Raw genomic sequence first — 17487 nt, 5'->3', positions numbered from 1 at the left:
CTACGTGCATTGGACACACTATGTTTAACACTCTGACTTGTGATTATTGTGATTCATAAGCATGGATAACGGTAATGATGAGTGGCATACAGAAAAATGTAAACGAATCTGAAGCACACACAGTGTGCCACATACACTGTGTGCACTGGTGTTGTAGAATGAATGTCTGTGGGGCATGACAGCAGGCCATGGCAGTGCAAGAAGCAACTACAGCATGCTTTGTGTTGTTTGTCTTTCAGCTTTTTCCCGGTAAGGGGTCACCACAGTGGAATGCCGGTCCGCTAATGATTGGCAGTAGATTTTTTACGAAACGCCGAGGTGCCAGCTCGACTCCCAACCTTCAATGAAGGCACGCCCATTTACGCACGCATGTCTTTCGAACGCTACCCAACCACGGAGAGGACATGCAAACTCCACACAGAAGGCACTCCCAAGCCGAGAATTGAATGGGAGAATCTCTTGCTGTGAGGTAACAATGCTACCGCCGTACCACCGCGGCATGCTTTGTGTTGTTGTGTCTTTCGGCTTTTCCTGGTTAGGGGTTGCCACAGCAGAACTCCGGTCCGCTAATGATTGGTAGTTGATTTTTACGTGCCGAGTTACCAGTCCTGATGCACAACCTTCAACGAAGGTATGCCCATTCACGCATGTCTCCATGCAGAAGACGCTCTAGCTGAGAATCGAACCGGACAGCGTCTTACTGTGAGGCGACAATGCTACCGCAGCACCATGTGATCTTCAAAAATACTACAGGGGATTCTGTTATGCATCTCTTACCTTACTCAGCAGTAGATATTCCCTGCTATCTGCCACATTCTGTTGTCATGCCACACAACAATTTCTGGAGGTTTTTGACTTACTTGGCTTGACATCAGAGCAAAGAAAGTTACCATAATATGGTAAATAGGGTATCTGGTGTGCTGTTGGAGCTCTGATTGGCAGATGCTCAGCCATGTTCCTGTGTGGGGGCAGGGACATGTGATTGTAGTCTGCAGTACAGGGAATGGCAGGATGGGTAACATTTGCTATCAGATAAAAGTGTTTTTAGAATGTTTTTCACTGATGCTGTTACTCTGCTAGTACAAAATAGCACATTGGCATGTGATGAGGCTGTTCTCCTTCTGTGCCATTAGGATAACTGTTGCTATGTTGTTCTGTTCTTGTAATTTATGAAGGTGGGACTAGCTTGTACTCAGTTGTCTCCTCATTCCTGAATTGTGGACTGTAGTCAGGAGACTCATTTGTATAATAAATCCATGTTTGAAGTATTGTGGCTACATAATGGGGTAAGACTGCATCCAGGGACTTGCCACTTAATGTAGCTGCATCTGTGAGTTGCTCCAAGCTTTTATACATGTGTGTATGCATGCCAGCCCTATACCATGGTGTACTATATTGATGAATCCCATTCAATGTACATGTGTGTATGCATGCCAGCCCTATACCATGGTGTACTATATTGATGAATCCCATTCACAGTGGACAGCATGCTGTAAATGTTACAGCAAACCTCCACAGATTGTTAGTGTAGATTTAAAAGTGTAAAACTTGATTTATACTGACATTTAAGAGAATTTTTGAGACATTAAAATTATTGTATTTTATTCATTGTATTTTCAGAGATGTACTCTTGATTACTATAGCTGTCAAATGTTTACAGGAACATATTTTCTTAAGAAGCTTCTGTACTAGAGATAACGTTGTGTTGTAAAATACAGAACTACTACTAAATGATTGCATATGAGTTGTACAAACTTCTGTTAAAGGAAAAATGGGTCTGTTTTTCACCATAGAAACTGAACATTAGCACAGTTTGTATGTTATGTCCATTAAAACAGAAAGAGGAATTAATTAATTGGTGGTGACCAACAGTATGTAAAAGCCATCCTACTCAAGTATAACCACTTAAAGTAATTTTACTTTTGAAGTGCAGTGAGAGAGAGTGACACATCAGTATTTAAACAGTAATTTTTAGAAAAAAATAAAGATCATACAAAATAATTATATAGACATTGGTAGTTACTAGCCATGAAATCGAAGCAGTCATTAAGGAGCCTAGCCCAAATTTCCAATTGCCCCAAAGCACTGACTTGTTAAGTGACTTGCTCAAAGTCACACAGTACGCCATGGAAAGTGGACAGATTCAAACCCTGTGCTCTTGAAACAGAAAACAGCTCGTTAACAAATCCAAGCTTTAGTCCTCTGGACTAGCTCACATAGGACTGTATCTTGGATTAGCAGACTAAGTGATAACAATATACCAAGACACGTATAGTTAAAAAGCACTTTGAAGGAAACTGGATCGTTCTCAGCTGCTAGAAGGTTTTTGTAATTATTTATTTTCTCTTCATATGAATTGCTGGTCCTTTCTAATAGAAATTCTAACCCCAAATTGCATCATCCTTTTTAGACACTCCTTGTTGACTAACGTTTCGACTATGTTTCTCTACCTGGAAGTTGTCATTGTCAATCTGCTAATTTATGAAGTTTCTGTTTTTCTCTGATTTACATCACATTCTGTATATGCTTGTACATTTAGTCCAAAGAAACTCAGCCTTCATGCCTCTAGTCTCTGCAAGAGTTTAATCTTTTACTGGTCTCAGGAACTTTCCATGCCTTGACCCCCCCCTCCCAGGAAGGCATGCTTATATTTTCTTATGGTTTTAACTTTAACCAACCCATTGCATTTTGTATTTAAAATGCTTTGCAGTTGTTTGAGTTCCGTACCATTACAATAAATTCTGTTTCTGGCTTGAGTCTCTATTTCTTTTCATAGAGTAACTATATAATCAAGCAGTAGATTCATTTGCTTTATCAGAGTTGTGATTTTTCTTTAATGCTTAGGAATGAAAGGGTAACATTTATATTTGCTTATGCAAGAACTGAGTTTAGCCTTGTACACCATCAAGATTTTGTTGTAGGGTCTGTCTCAGGTTATTTCTTACTTTGTGGATTTATACATTGAAGTTATTTAAAAAATATCTTTTTTAAAACATCTTTATTAAGTTACATTTTTGACGGGCATTGGTAAACATATATTAATAGGAAAGAAAACAAAATGATAGTAAAATTTTCTTGTAGTATGCACGTGTTTTGTTCTTAACAGTTACAATTCACTCCAACAATTGATCAATTGCTCAGTTCTTGCCTTCCCTTAAACCTCACTCTTTTTCCTCCTGAAGATTATTCTGCATGCATTGTTCATTCAAATTCCATTTATTTCTGTGCAGTTTGCTCCTTCCATTTTCTTCACCTCCAGTTCTTTTATCTCCTATACACTATTCAGTATTTCAGTTATAGTTGGTTTAGATTTTGATTTCCATTTTCTAATAATTGCTTTTTTTTGCAGCCGGTAGCATTAAACCTAGTAAAGCCTTACTATATATAGGTAATTCAGACCATATGTCATAGCTCAAAAGAATAATTTCCTTTGTTACACCAATTTGCTCCCCCAGTATTTCTGACAAAGTACTCTGTAGGCAGTTTTTAAAATCTGACAGCTTATTACATTCCCCAAAACATGTTCTCACTTACCTTGCTCTTTCCCATCACACCTCTAGCATCTACTGTCTACCTGCAGAAAAATTATCTGAAATTTACTTAAGGTATAACAGTACCTGTACAAACACTTCCAAGCAAAAATTCTAAATCACCTGGACTTTGTTGCATACTTGGGAGCCATACATATGCCATTCTATTGTTCTCTTGTAAATTGTACCCCCACACACACACACTATTTTTTTTCATTTCATTGTCATAATTTTATAGATTTAAAGAAGTAATGAAAGTTTTGGTTGGGGTGGGGTTGAGAGAGGGAGAGAGAGAGAGAGAGAGACTTTATCAGTTGACTGTACATACATTAGGCTGTCTATGTGCAGACACTTGTAATTTCTATTTGCTGCTGTTGCTTATTAGAGAGGAAGTTTTTACATAGATTCAATAATTAAATATGAAATCTTTGTCATTAATAAGGGGGAGAGGTTGTTCTGGTTGACAGATAATTCCTTACTTTCAGATTTTCCACTTATAGGTGGAAAATATAAGAGCTTCTGGCGTTTTTCTATCTGAAAGATGTCTTTGTAGTGATTTGAGTTTTATACTGCAGAAACCAATCTGTTTTCCATGAGCAATTAAAGTTTACCAGTAGGGAAGCTGGCACACAGGGAAATACTGAAGGCTGGGGAAGGCAGATTTCCAGAGGGGCGTTTAGTAACCTGAAAAGGACATTTTTACTTTTTCTTTTTAATACTATGATAAAAGAAGCATGCACATAATTTTCATTTTGTTAATCTCAACTAGAATTGCATTAAAAATAATTTGCACAGAAATTTCATAGCAAAATTATAAATGAAGCTAGAACATTTCTTCACCCAGTTGCAAGTTTGAATGCGTCTCGTATTCACCTGAATGCATGGCTATTGAGTATATCATTCATACAGATAGCCTGTGTGCTAAGAACCTGGATAGTTGTAGGAAATGGGAGGGAGGGATTAAAAGGCAACAATAAACACTGGCTTCTGTGTGGTTCTTGAGCATTGCAATACTTAAACTACACAGTGGTGAATAACAGTTGTAATTCTTGTGTAGCACAGAGATTCTGTGGTTTCAGTATTTTTCTGGTCATAGTCCTAACAGCCTACTATATACTTTATATAGTGAATTTGGATGTAGTGACTGTAGCATGGCTATTTCCAAATTCACAATAAAAAGTATTCAGTGAGCTGTCATGACTATAGACAGAAACTGGCCAAAACCACATAGTCCATGCTTCTCCTTTGTTTGACATGTCTAAGCATGCTGGGGACATGGTTTCTGAATACATTTGAAAGAGGACACACACACACACACACACACACACACACACACTTTGCTACCTACATTCATATTATGAGTTTTCAGTCCTATAAGTACTTCAACTGTAGAAAGTGGGTCTATATCATATGAGCGAATCGCACAAATTGCGAACGCTCATAATATCAAACGTACCAGACCTCGAAGTGCTTTTTCTGAAATCGGAGTACCGTGAAGAATGGATATTTGCCCTTTCCTTACTGTAATGCGATCTTGGAGTTGGAATATAAATTTAGTGGGAGGGGGGTGTGGGGGGCACAGCCCCCCACAATAGGAAGTTCGAGGTCCAGTACGTTTGACATTATGAGCGTTTGCAATTTGTGCGATTCACTCATATGATACAGACCCGTAGAAAGTAATAAGGAAGTATAATGCAAGCTTGCATGTAAGCATCTTGATAGAATCAAGACAAACTTTGAGTAATTAAAAATGCAGCTGTAGAAACAATGCCATTACCACAGTTCTTCTTGAAAATACAACTTTAGAAACAATGCAATTAACACAGATCCACTTGATGTCATTTATAATAATAGTAATAGCAATTTTAGTTCTGTGATCCAAGAAAAAGCATAACAGCACTAATATTTCAAAGATACTGGAGTCAAGTGACAAGAAAACAATTGTCTGATAACTGATGAATGCCATGAGAACCTTTTCCTGAGTCCTAAGGCTGCTTGTTCTTATGCAATAGTTATTTGTTCTACAGAATAGAGGCTTGCACAATATGGGTTTGAGCAGTCCCTGTAGCACGTACTCTATATGTCATCATGGAGAAGCCCCTGTTTTGTCACATGCTTGCATTAGCGTAGTCATTTATACACACAATGGTGGCTATTTCTACAAAAATGAGAGGATGCCATGGATATGGGGGTAAATAATTTTTACCACGAATACCACCATTTTGGAGGCATTTTCTGTCTTTTTTATTCCTTGATAATTGTTGAGCATCAGCTGTGGACCTTTATTGTTAGAAAGGGCAGGAATTGTATAATCAGTGATTTTTTTCATAGGCTATGCACACACACACACAAATATATATATATATATATATATATATATATGTGTGTGTGTGTGTATATGAGATCTGTACAGATCCCCGACGGCACTTTCTGCTGAAGCAGAAATCACCGAATATACATATCCGAAAGTGCTGTTCACCGAAGCAGCACCTTTGGTTATGTATACTGGTTGTGCCGGTCGCACTACGGTGCGGTTAAGGAAGAATTCCCTTTTCCTCACTGTAGTGCGACCTCGGAGTGAGAAACACGGGGGGGGGTGCAGGGGGCTTGTCCCCCTGCATAAAAGAAGATTTATTGTTTTTTTTTTTTTTCGAACGCACTTTAATGAAAGCGCTTTTTCGGTGAAAGCGCTTTCGTTAAAGTGCATTCGGTTACTGTGGAGTCGGACTATTGAACCTACGTTCAATAGTCCTAGATCTATATATATATATATATATATATATATATATATATATATATATATATATATATGTACACATGCACAGACACACACACTCAAACATATATATGTCTCATTTAAGCCTATAAAGTCTTTTTTGTATACTTCCAGTATATACCCATAGCTCCTTGTGGCATCCATATCTTTCTTGAGTCTGACTTTAAGTGACTTACCAACTTATAATAGGCAGAACTTGGAAGAAAAAGGATTTATTAATACAGTGACACTAAGATTGTTAATCTAGCATGTCCCACAGTAGAAAAGCCCTATGATTTTTAAGGTGATTTTTCACAAAATGGTCTTGAATACAAGGATTTGTACAGGCTGTAGGAGGTGCAACATTCCACACCACATAGTGACATACAAACACAATTGACACGCACTCATAATGTGATTTGACAACCTCACACATTTGCAGCCATTGGCAGATTTAGTTAACTGTGAACCTTCAACTTCTTCCATCTCTTCATGGAAATAAATTCCAAAGAAGAGGGTCCTTTGGATACTGCATAACATTTTTCTGACTACAGTAAGTGGCCTCAACCTTTATAGTTTGAGTTCTGTTAGTGAAATAACCATACGGTGAATTACATACAGGTTTATGTTTAGTTGGTTGGGAGAGTTTAACAATGATACTTGCATGGATGATGGTATTAGAGGCATTAAACAGTTCTAGATAAGCAGTGTGGACAGTCTAGAACCCTTGGCAGCTGGAGTAAGTGCATCCCTAATCCAAAAGTATAGTTGGTTATGAAGATAATTTAAGTAGCGTTGTTTACAAATAACACTTGCTTTATTTAACCAACCCAAAGCAAGACATCCTGATTTTATTAAAGATGTTAAAATAATTTCACACATTTTCATGGCATAAAATTAATGAAGGAAATACTAAGACATTGACACCAAGCTGTCGTACATTTTATGCACTTATACAAGAGTAGCCATATTTGTAGAGGTCATGTGAGAATAACATATTTGGGACTTTGTTAACAACACTGGTGTCTTCAGCAGCCAGGAAGTTTTGAGAAAGAATTAAGGTAGAAAGTGCTAGAGAAACTTAGCATCTGGAGACTTATGGCAGTGGATCTGGATCATAAAGTGTGGGTTATTGAAATGTTTGTGGTGCCATTGATCCTTAAACTGGGTCTGGCATTTTGGATCCCCCCACAGAAAAAGAAGCTTATGTTGTCATTGAAGAAAAAAATTCAAGAGTTTATTTGGTATGGTTTGTTTGTGTCTTTCGGCTTTTTCCCGGTTAGGGGTCGCCACAGCGGAACTCCGGTCTGCTAATGATTGGTAGTGGATTTTTACGTACCGGGTTACCAGCCCTGACGCACAACCTTCAACTAAGGCACGCCCCATTCACATATGCCTCCACACAGAAGACGCTCTAGCTGAGAATCGAACGGGACAACGTCTTGCTATGAGGCAACAATGCTACCACAGCACCACTACCGCAGTAGTTTATTTGGTATGGTAAACATGCTAATGTAACGTGTGCAAAGTTATCAATGCCCGAAGATCTGGCAGTCTTGATATTACTTGAGCTACAGAATTACTGTAAGGCAAACTCTCTGATGTGAGTGTACTTGGTTTGTTTTTAGAAGAATACAGCTAAGTGGAAGGAAGTTATGTTGAGTCAGGAATCTCTCCCAAGGGAAACCAGTAGGTTTACGTTACAGGCTTTATATGAAAGAAGGGAGGGGGAAAACATTTCTAATGTCACTAACAGAATTGCCAAGGAAGATGTCAAGGGTGAAAGAATTAAAGGATTGGCAGTCAGAAATTTTACCTCTAGGGAGAGAGTGGAAATTCAGTAGGGTGGGAAAAATAGCCATGGAGTGGAAAAATAGAAATACTGAGCCAGGGCTAGCCACCCGGCAGTGTGAACATTGGCGCTAGTTGACAAAATGGGAAAAAGGGGTTGTGGATTGATGGATATTGGGAAAACAGGGGCAGCACAACAGATAGAATTACTGCCTAACAACAAGAGATTCCTCTAGTTCAGTTTTCAGCACGGGTGCCTTCTGTAGAAAGTCTACATGTCATCCCAGTGTTCTGTTGGGTTTTTCCTTTAGTGCTCTGAATTCCTGTCACATTCCAAAGGCATATAAAGTAGGTGGACTAGGAACTCTAAATTTTCTGTAGGTGTGTGTGCTTGTGTATGTGATATAGAAAAAGGATCCAGCAACCTACTTCCATTTCCCCATTTACCTTATAAACTTTGCACATAGAGGAAAATCTAAAGAAAATGATGATTAGAGTCTGTGGAATCTGGCAGGAGAATAATAATAAGACGAAGAATAGGTACTCAAAGAAGTTGTTTGGGAAAGGAGCCTATCAGTTAGTTTAGAATGGAATAATTTGGTACAGGTGCGTTTAGCACCAAGATGTGCAACACAGTCCAGGAAATTTAGGATATTTGCCTAAGAATGTCTGCATCAATAATTTTATATGCCAAACAGGTTATGGAGAACATTTCTAAAAACTAGCAATTTATATTATAAATGTGTATATGGAAAGACAGGGAGTTGGGGGCATATCTTCTGAGTATGCCATGAGTTAAGTTTTATGCTTTCTCTGGCAGAATTGTTGAGACAGTCATTCAGCAGTAAAATAGAACTGTTAATGGCTATGTTTATGCTCAGTCATGACAGGGAATCAAAAGCATCCAAACATCAAAAACCATTACTAACTTTATTGCTATTATTTTTTTTGCCCCAACTGATGGATGATCATTAGACCCCTCTTGACCAGCGGGCCCATTTGTTCTCCATCACCGGGGCATGGGTCAGCCTGGAGAAACCATTATTTAGACAGCCGTCAGTGCTGGGTCTGCTTTTTCTTGCATGTGCCTTATCCCCTGACAAAATAGTGGAAGAGGACTGTGCTCCTGGACTGACTGTGGCAGTCATCACCACTCTTCCCTCCAAGCACCCCACTCTTCATTGGGAAGCAAAATTGGGTGTTGTCCTGTAGCCATCTGGGAAATCATGCTGACTCTGTGAGCCCATGAGTTCATGCAACACTCCTCACTCCCCGAGAAGAGGAGAGCAGGTCACTCCACTTTACACCTTCCCCTCTCTGCCTGACTGCTGTGACACCGAGACTGTTAATCAGACTTTGGTTGCTTGGGTCACAGAAGGGAGTCCATCTCTCCGCACCACAGAGCCAGGCTAACTGTGTTGTTAATAGTTGCAAAAAATCATTTGTAAGGAGATAGAAATCAAGAGTAGAACTAAGAAATGTAGTTTGAAATGTGAAAATTAAGCAGCTGTGTTACTTCATAGATTAGTACTAGGCTATTTGTCCTTGTAGGCCATTTTAAGCCTAGCCAATTTCTCTCAACGGTAAAAATCACCCCCTGTACCTTGTATACTTGTGTCTGTGAAGTGAAAACTTTCACCACTTTGCTAACCCCAACCCAAGGGGATGATAACCTTGAAAATGTTAAAGTTAAGTATAGATATGAAGTTTGTTTTTATAACACTGTAAATAGTTCCTAGTTTTTTGTGATTATTTGGTAAGTATTATAAATATTGGTGGTAAATAATGTTATACAAAAATCATTAAATTGTTTAATTACACTTTCAGATTTTCAATATGCTTTTTATTTAAAGTGTTATTGCCATACAAAAAAAACTTTGAAAACTGTAAATAGGGACAGTTCAGTTTGCTTTTCATGAGTAATTTCTGTGTGGGTCTTCCTCATAATTGATATTGTGTAAGTCTACATGAATATGTAACCTTTTGTTACTAGAAATCTTGTTTAGGTTACATATGACTGTATAGCTTGCTTCATGCCCTCATTTTGCCAGCTTCTTGGAACAGAGGGATAAAATCTTGACAGCAGTCCAGATGACCACTGGTAGTCTTGTGGCTTGGGTGCTGGAGGAACTGTCTGAACAGAGTGAGAATGAAGACCTGACACAAGCTCACCCATTTTGTATAGAGTCTGGTAGCCTAGTCCACAATATTACTGACACCTTGTAGCAAATAGGTGTTAAAGGAGCACATGAACACAGATGTGATGTAGCCTACACAGCACTGTAGCCAGGTTTTAGCATGTGAGAAAGTATGAATGTTTGACTGGGCGGGTGGCATAGACCCTATTTTGATGATGCACAGCATGACACTGCTGAAAGAGGGAGCTATGAGGAAATCTACATTCCCTTCCAGTTATGGCCATGAATCATTGCTTTCATTTCCTCCTTTTCTTTGTGTCCTTGGACACTGGAATGGAAAGGAGAGAGAAAGTTGGTTCCATGGTTACTGGGGTCTAGATGGTTGCGCAGGGATAGTTGAGGGGGAAAAAACAGAAGAATGTTCATTCCGTATAATACTTTGCTGTGTGACATTACAGTCTGTTCTGTATGAACAACTGCAATGCCACAGTCAGTACCTGTGTGACCTTACTTTGTGAGAGGCAACAGTATGCCAGTACTCATCAGTAATAGATTAATGCTTATTTCTTCATTGTCACATAACATATCAAGAAATACATTTGTGTAGCATACATTTTATACATTCATAATAAAATTTATTTAAGTAAAGCTATTCTGGAAGCATCGCTTTTTTAAGTAATTGTATGGAAAGAGTCCCTTGTAATAGCTTTTACTTTACTCAGAACATGTGCTGAGTAACCTAAACTGTTGTGTAAATTGCTGTTGTAATATACGTAGTTTGCCATAGTCCATATGTTATTTGTTTGGAAAGGAGCCTTTGCGTGCATTAGTTGAAGACTTTTTATTTTAGCCAACTTCTTCCTTACTCATATTTGTTTTTCTTTTTGATTGTGTATCAGTTCATTTCAGTAATCCGATGACACTAGCTAAGCTAACGGCTGAAATAAGACTAAATACCCCTAAGTTCAGCTATTGGCACCGACTTTCTGCTTCAATTATATTCCCAACTCAGCTAAGCAGTTGGTTTTCAGTGTACAGGTTTATATCTAAGTGCTTGACTACCTGCCCTTTTTGGATCATTTTTAAGTTTAGTTAATTTCCCTTAGTGAGAATCAAACTCTTTACTTCTTATTTGTGAGGTAAATACCTTGACCATTATGCTAACTCCACAACCACAGGAGTAAGACAATTTGGTTTCACTGTTTAAAAAGTCCAGCAAGTAGTATATTTTACAAGAAAAAAAGTATGAGCTGGTTTAAAACAAACTTACAATACTGGAGACTGTTAAAAGGAACTGCAAGTGTACTAATATTTATATTTTAAAAGTTGATTTAAAATCCCTAAACTTTATTTATTTGTTTAATTAATTTGTTTAAAAGCTGTTTGTAACTTTCTAAGTAGTGACAGTCATATATAATGAAAAATGGCTTTGTATGGGAAAAAGGGGTTGTGGATAGATGGATGGTTGGACTGACGGACAACGATCATGCATACGTATGTTGTCATTTCTATTAAAAGTAGTTGGAACCTAAAAAATGTTGAATATTTTAAACAAATTAAGAATTCTGGAAAGTTATAAGGCTAATGAGAAATTTCCTTCATGCCCCACATTGCACATGCTTGTAACTGTCATTGTGTTTATTTTACTTCACAAGACATAAACAGCTGCTTCAAAATTACAGCCGTATTCCAGATGCACCTAACTCAAAATGACCATCAGCTTTACAGGATTGAAACTGTGTTGTATTATTCCGAAATAGCTTTACACAGGCTCACAGATACAAAAGAACACCCACACAATTCACCTATTGTTATTTCATAAATAAACATTTGTAATCATCTACTGTTGGCTTACAAAAGGGTGTGCAGTCCATGAATAATAATAATTGTGTTTTGTATCTATAATAGACTATGTGTTGTGACATGTATTTAGCACAAGGCCTGAATCATTTGTTAACAAGGTCTTTTTAACACTGTGGACAGATGCACTTGCTATTTCCAATCTTCATGGTTAATTATATGATTATGTACTTGATGGTGGAACACACTGACTCTTAATCACTCTGCATTGTTGGGAGTCTTATTATATTCAACTGTCTGAGTGATCCCATTGACCTTGAACTGACATTATAAACTGTGTCTAATCTTTTCACTCTATATTTCTAATGCTTTCTTTTTCCAACCCCTGTTTAGCATCACAATGGGACTACCTCTCAGCCCAGCAGCCGACTCCGCCCGCTCTGCTCGGCACGCTCTCTCACTCATTGCCACAGCCAGACCATCAGCCTTCATAACAACTATTGCTAAGGAGGTGAGAGAACCCTGCAGTGTTCTATTAACAGCTTTTCTGAAGGAGGTTTAAACAGGATATTGAAGTGTATGAGTGTGCAAGGAATTTGCCTGTCTTTCTCAGTTGAACAGCTTGAATAGCATGCCGTAAAAAACAAAAGTATTCTTTTAACACACACTGAGTGAAGCGTCACATGTTAAGAATTAAAAGAAGAGAGACCTTAAAGGTAAAAAGAGAGGCATTTTAAGAAAACTGCTGTGTTATCCTGAAAAAAAAAAGTTTTTTGCTTGCCTTTTTGAACTCCTTTGGGTTTTGCTACCAGCATTTGAGTCCTGACAGATATTCTTAAAGTTCAATGTGTTTAGTGAAGTGTGAAAGATCAGTTAATGCCCTTCTGATGCCAAGCAATAGCTTATCTGGGGCATTCCTGCTGTTTTCTAAATCCGCTGTGCTAGGGTCTTTTGCAGTCCTGTCACTGTGGAAGGTCTAAGCTGATACAGAATTCATTCACTCTCTTGGCCTGGGGTCATTTAAAACTAACATCAAATGGAAACTGCTCAAGACGTATGACATTTTTATAGTCATTGTTTTAGTTTCATTCTTAAAGTAACAACATTAAAGTCTGTGGCATAGTGTTCCAGATTTTCTTTGGAATAATTCCAGAATAATGACCTTGCAAGATACTTTGCACAAATGTTTTTGTGCCTAGCCGCTAAAAATTATGAGCAGCCTGGATAAGATTAAGAAACCTATGCAGAATGAGAGCCTTCTGTTTGTGTAAATGGGGACAGGAACACATAGTTTAGGGAGTTTACTGTACTGGAACTTAAGCCTGATAATTCCATTTCCCTGTAAAACTCTGTACTTCACTGTATAACTGCATTGGCTGCAAAGTATTAAAAGTATCAAAATTATACTTTTTTCAGTTTATTTCAGTTTGTTACCCTTGGTACAGCTCTCATCACTCCTGGTCATTTTTGGGTTTAGTCTGGAATGCACAGCAAAATAAAAAATGGAAAGTAATTGAGTTCAAACATAAAGAAATATTCCCTTGAGCACCTGGTAAATAAACAGAGGAAACAGCATTCTTGACCTAATTCTTACAAAAAAGGCACCTGTTGCACTTCTTCTTTAGTATCTCCTTCCTTGGTGAAGTCTGACCGTAAACTTGTGACCTTCTCCTTTATACTCCCAAAGCTTCTACAGCAAATTTCAATGAGTTTAAGAGCTACACATAAGCCAACATCAACAAAAAAATAATTTGTAATTTCCATACCTCTCAACTGTACAGATTTTTGTAGAATGTACAGATATTTGCCTCATATTTTTAGTATGTTTTTTCATAAAGTTAAGGTTTTCTGGCAAATTAGTAGCAAATCATTTAAGACTGAAGTTAAAAAATAATGGTAGAAGTTTGAGTTTCAGACTTCATACCCTTCAGAATATTCATGCTAATCAAAACCTGTTATTCTAGCAATTTTCTAAGTTTGTAAGAGCAATATTTAAAAATTGCCCCTATTTTGGACCTTTGTCCCTATTTTATTTATGGCTTTGTCCAGATTTCTTGCTCTAAGAGGTTGAGAGGTAATTTCACTTCTCCAGACCGTAATGTAGCAGAAAGATTCTCTGTGGAATTCTACGTCCATTTAGAAAAATGCATAGAGATTGCAGTCCCTACCAGAACCATTTATCATGGGAAAATCAAAAACAAACCTCCTTGGTGGTCCACCACCGTAAATAAACTATATAACAAAAGAAAGAAGCTCCTAAATGTATTTGTAAATCCAAAACCCATACTCTGGAGGCTAATTTAAAAGCATTACAAAAAAAATATATATGCTATCAGATCCAGTAAACGAACCCATGAGCTTTGGCTGGCTTCTGAAGGCAAAGGTAATTATAAATGTTAAGTTGTCTATCTCGCCTTCATTCTTGCTGGATGGGTTCAGAGCCGATCCTCGGCTCCGACTCGGCCTTTTTCTAAAGCTCGAGAGCTATTTACCGGCTCGAGGCCTCCCCTTATCCCACAATGCTAGGCGTCAGATACTCAGATCTCGTTTGCCGCTTCAGCTACGAGGTTGCGTTTTTACCGGCTCCAGGTCGTATAATTCTTTTTATAACCTTTCATAGTCAGGGTTGTTGTTGCTAATTTAGATTTTCTTTTCTATTAGAGTTGTTAAATTGTAATCCCTTTAGACCCACTTATAATCCCCTTTTTTCTGTTGATTACAGAGTTTTATTCCCTTCCTAGGCCTATCTCTGTATAGTGTGTTTTATATATAAATATATGTATATATATATATATATATATATATATATATATATATATATATATATATATATATATATATATATATATATATATATATATAGTTATTATAGTTTTTGGTTAATTATAACTGCTATAGTTGTAGAAGTTGTATTGTCTGTTCTAGTGCGTGTGTGTCTGTGTTTAGTGTTTAAGCACTAGTTTAAATTCCCTTGGTATCTCTTCTACCATGTCCAAAGATACCAAGGTTTCAAGAAGTGTGACTCGTGCTGTCAGAAGATGTCTCTGACAGACGGTCACACTTCTTGTGTTTATTGTTTGTGTTTATTGTTTGGGCCCCCTACACCTGCAGGACTCTTGTTCGGTCTGTCATGCTTTCAGTCCGAGAGTCCTGCAGGAACGTAGGAATAAACTAATTTTGAGAGGCTTGTTAAAGCCTGAAGGATCCCCGACTAAGCCTTCGTTGGGGAAATCTTTAAAGCCCGCCAAACCGTCGGCTCCCTGTTTGGAGCCGACGCCGAGCGGAGCTTCTACTTCTTTGTCGGTTCCGGCTGGAACCGACACTTTGAGACCTCAGTCGGCCCCGACTTTGCCATCGGAGCTGTCTCTGAGCCGGAAGCATTTGAGATTCCCTTCTTTAGAATCCGTTCGCTCGGCTCCTGGGTCCCCATTACTACAATTGGAGCAGAGTCATAGTCCCATTCCTCTCGGTCCTCCAGGTTATCTGACCATGACTTAGAGAGGGTGGTCAGTAGGCTCCTTAAGTCACAGGCACTTGCCAAAATGTTGACTAGCCCTTCTCAGCAGACTGTGGCTATCCCTGTTTCTTCAACTATTCCTCCTCCGACTCTACTACCGTGCTCGGAGCCGGAGCTTGTTGGGGCTTGAATCGTTGGAACGTCGGAGCCGATACCCCACCCTTCAGCTCCTTTGTCGGCTCCGATCTCTTCATTGGTTCCGTCCTTGGAGGGATCCGGGTGCTGAGACTTCCTTGTCGGCTCCGAGGGGGCGAGTGGCATCGGACCCTTGTCCGACCCCGTTCTCCCTCTCGGGGCCTCGGCGCAGGTGAGCTTGGCCCCGACATTGGCCTTGGAGCCATCCCTCTCGGTGCCAGGAGTGGTTCACGTCTCTTCGGAGTGGGAGCCCTCTTCTCTGCCTGATGGGGGCGCCTTTGAGGTCATGAGGAGCGTGCTGACTCCCGGGTCGGCTCAGCGATCGACCCCTTCGGCTCCTCCCTTCATGGTGCCTGTGTCGGTCTCTGCCCACCCTCCTGACCCCAAGCGTGGAGAGCATGCGCTCCAGGTAGCACCATTGGGTGCATCTTCCGAGGCCTCCCCTGATCATTCGGAGGAGCCCCCTTGGAAGAGAAAATGTAAGAGGAAGCATGTTGACTCCCCCGAGTCAGTCACCTCTGACACTGACTTGGAGGATTCGGAAGGGTCCCCAAGGTCCCCTTCTGAGGATGTCTCCTTTTCAGACATCCTTGAGATCCTTAAGCAGAGGGGGAACTGGACTGCCCTCAACCCTTCCGAGGATGAGTCTGTGTATCTGGACGCGTTTGGTTCTCGTCCTTCCACCTCCTGGGTGTCTCCGCCTTTCGACCCACTCATGGAAGTAGTGGCTCGGAAGGCATGGACGGCCCCTGACACAGTGGAACCAATTCCCCGCAGGCCCACAAAATTCATCACAGCCCCGTCCGACAAACAGTTTCTCACTAAGGGTGTCCCTGTTGATGCCATGGTGGTTGCAGCAGCCACTAAGAAGGAGTTGGCTGACCCTTCACTGCCTGTCCATCCACCTAATAAAGAATCTAGGACAATGGACAGGTACGGGAAGTGGATGTTTTCTTCAGCGCCCTTTTCCATGCGGTCGCTGAACTATCTGTGCCATTTCACCCGCCTTCAAAGAGATCTCCTTAAGGACCTGGGTGATACCCTTCAGGATCCATCTGCTGCGGGGTCTCAGGAAAAGATCAACTCCCAGCTGGCGACCCTTAATTCTATAGTCAACTCCTCCATGTGGCTCATTTCTTATGCAGCCGATGGTGCGAGTAGAGCCGCAGGCAAGGCGTGGCTTTGAGAAGACATGCCTGGATGCGGTTATGTAACTTTGCTGACCCCTTTAAGGCGTCCTTCACCAATACCCCTTTCGGTGGTTCGGCTTTGTTCGGACCACAGGTGAAGGATACCCTTACCAGGTGTGAGCAGGAAGGCAAGACTCTCTCTGCCGTGGGAGTCCATTTTTCTACTCCTTCTAGACCATACCCTAAAGGTCAGAAGGGTGGAAAAATGTGGTTTCGCAAACCCCAAGGAGTCGTGCCTGACACACGTGGAGAGTTTCCCTCCAGGGGCAGAGGAGGGAACAACAACAGACGCCGCCCGAGGGGCAGAGGGGGTCCGCAGAATCAGGGTAGCAGGGAAACCTTTTCCGACAAACCCTTTCAGCACCCCTGAGGGGCTGCCCAACTGTCCACTCTCAGAGGCAGTCGGGGGAAGATTATCACTGTACCCAGAAGCCTGGCAACTCCTCACACAAGACAAATGGGTACAGGCTATCATATCCGAGGGTTACAAAATCCCCTTTGTCCACACCCCCATTCAAACAAACAGATCCCTTCCAGATGTAACACCCGGTCTAAGGGAACAAGCAGTACTAGAAATCTCAAAACTGCTAAGAAAAAGAGTCATCCAGCCAGTCCCAGCAGACCAGCAAGG

General features: G+C 40.1%; 1 protein-coding gene across 2 annotated transcripts in view; it reads left to right on the top strand.

Annotated features, from left to right (window-relative positions):
* The window catches only part of WDR7 (WD repeat domain 7), a 3592087-nt gene that overhangs the window by 2897531 nt on the left and 677069 nt on the right, over positions 1–17487 (top strand). For both annotated transcript variants that reach the window (XM_044074906.1, XM_044074897.1), the window contains one exon: positions 12408–12525. In XM_044074906.1, coding sequence (XP_043930841.1) covers positions 12408–12525 — 118 coding nt within the window. The remainder of the gene's footprint in view (positions 1–12407; positions 12526–17487) is intronic.

The sequence above is a fragment of the Protopterus annectens genome, chromosome 1.part1, assembly GCF_019279795.1.
Source record: "Protopterus annectens isolate FY-2018-M chromosome 1.part1, PAN1.0, whole genome shotgun sequence".
Taxonomy (NCBI): Eukaryota; Metazoa; Chordata; order Ceratodontiformes; family Protopteridae; genus Protopterus; species Protopterus annectens.
This window is presented reverse-complemented; position numbering and strand designations above follow the sequence as displayed.